Source organism: Glycine max (genome assembly GCF_000004515.6).
Source record: "Glycine max cultivar Williams 82 chromosome 3 unlocalized genomic scaffold, Glycine_max_v4.0 Gm03_scaffold_27, whole genome shotgun sequence".
NCBI classification, from domain to species: Eukaryota; Viridiplantae; Streptophyta; class Magnoliopsida; order Fabales; family Fabaceae; genus Glycine; species Glycine max.
Window position 1 is genome coordinate 38,127 of NW_024464658.1, and position 888 is coordinate 39,014.

An 888-nucleotide genomic window follows, 5' to 3' on the forward strand; every position below is an offset into this window, starting at 1 on the left:
CAACCTTTAAAATACATGTTATCAAAGTAAAACCCAATAATCAGCATTAACATTAAATGCCAACCTTTATTACACATATTATCAATATAACACTTTTGTTTAATTGAATTACATAGTAATTAATTAGTAACCACATACCATAAACCCAACCATATATATTGTCCCTCCCAATTTACAACCTTAAGCATATCAATAATGAAGAACATAAACGTTGTACTCAACCATAGCTTGCATGGTCTAAGGATCATAAGAATGAGCCTTTACCAGGGCATATCCCCTAGCAACCCAGAAAATCCCACTACCACCAATCACAGGCATCTCCCTAACCTTGGTCATGAGAGGCCTATTCCTCCCCATGATGGTGATGGCGCTGCCATTGTACTTCCCTTCGGTTAGGGCGAAGTTCATGACCATCAAAAGACTAAGCTCCGTCCGCAACACCGACGCGTAGAGCCCTTTGGCCCTCCCCACTTGCTTGGAGCTCAACTCGGGTCCCAAGGTTAAAGGGTTGTCTAAGATTCTCACCAAATTAACCAAACGAAGTGGTCGTGTTGTATTTTGGGAGTGAGGGAATGATTTGAATACCTGTGCCATCTTCGGCTGTGACAGAGGTGAGGGTAATTATGGAAAGGATGCTGAATGTGAGGAATTTGGTAACCATGGTTTAGTGATTATTGTTATTATTATATACAGAATTTGGAATGTGGAGGATGAATGGAAGAATTAATAGGTACATAAGTTGAATGTGGAGAATAGAGAGAATGAATGGAGGAATTTACAGAGGGAAAATTGAGGAAATTAAGTTGGGAAGCAAGGGAGTACGTGCGGGTTTGGCACGTAGTTACTAGTTTCTCGGTACGAGTAAAGATACGTACTTAACTAGTAACA

General features: G+C 40.3%; 1 protein-coding gene across 1 annotated transcript; it reads right to left on the bottom strand.

Annotated features, from left to right (window-relative positions):
• Positions 1 to 237: 237 nt before the first annotated feature.
• On the bottom strand, positions 238 to 594 carry LOC100814310 (dirigent protein 19-like). The gene has a single exon (XM_041013663.1). It carries the CDS (start codon positions 592 to 594, stop codon positions 238 to 240), a length of 357 nt encoding a protein of 118 aa, XP_040869597.1.
• Between the last annotated feature and the right edge of the window lie 294 nt (positions 595 to 888).

What these genes read in the sequence shown, in the direction of transcription:
- LOC100814310 (XM_041013663.1), bottom strand. Translation starts at nt 594, where the DNA reads ATGGCACAGGTATTCAAATCATTCCCTCACTCCCAAAATACAACACGA.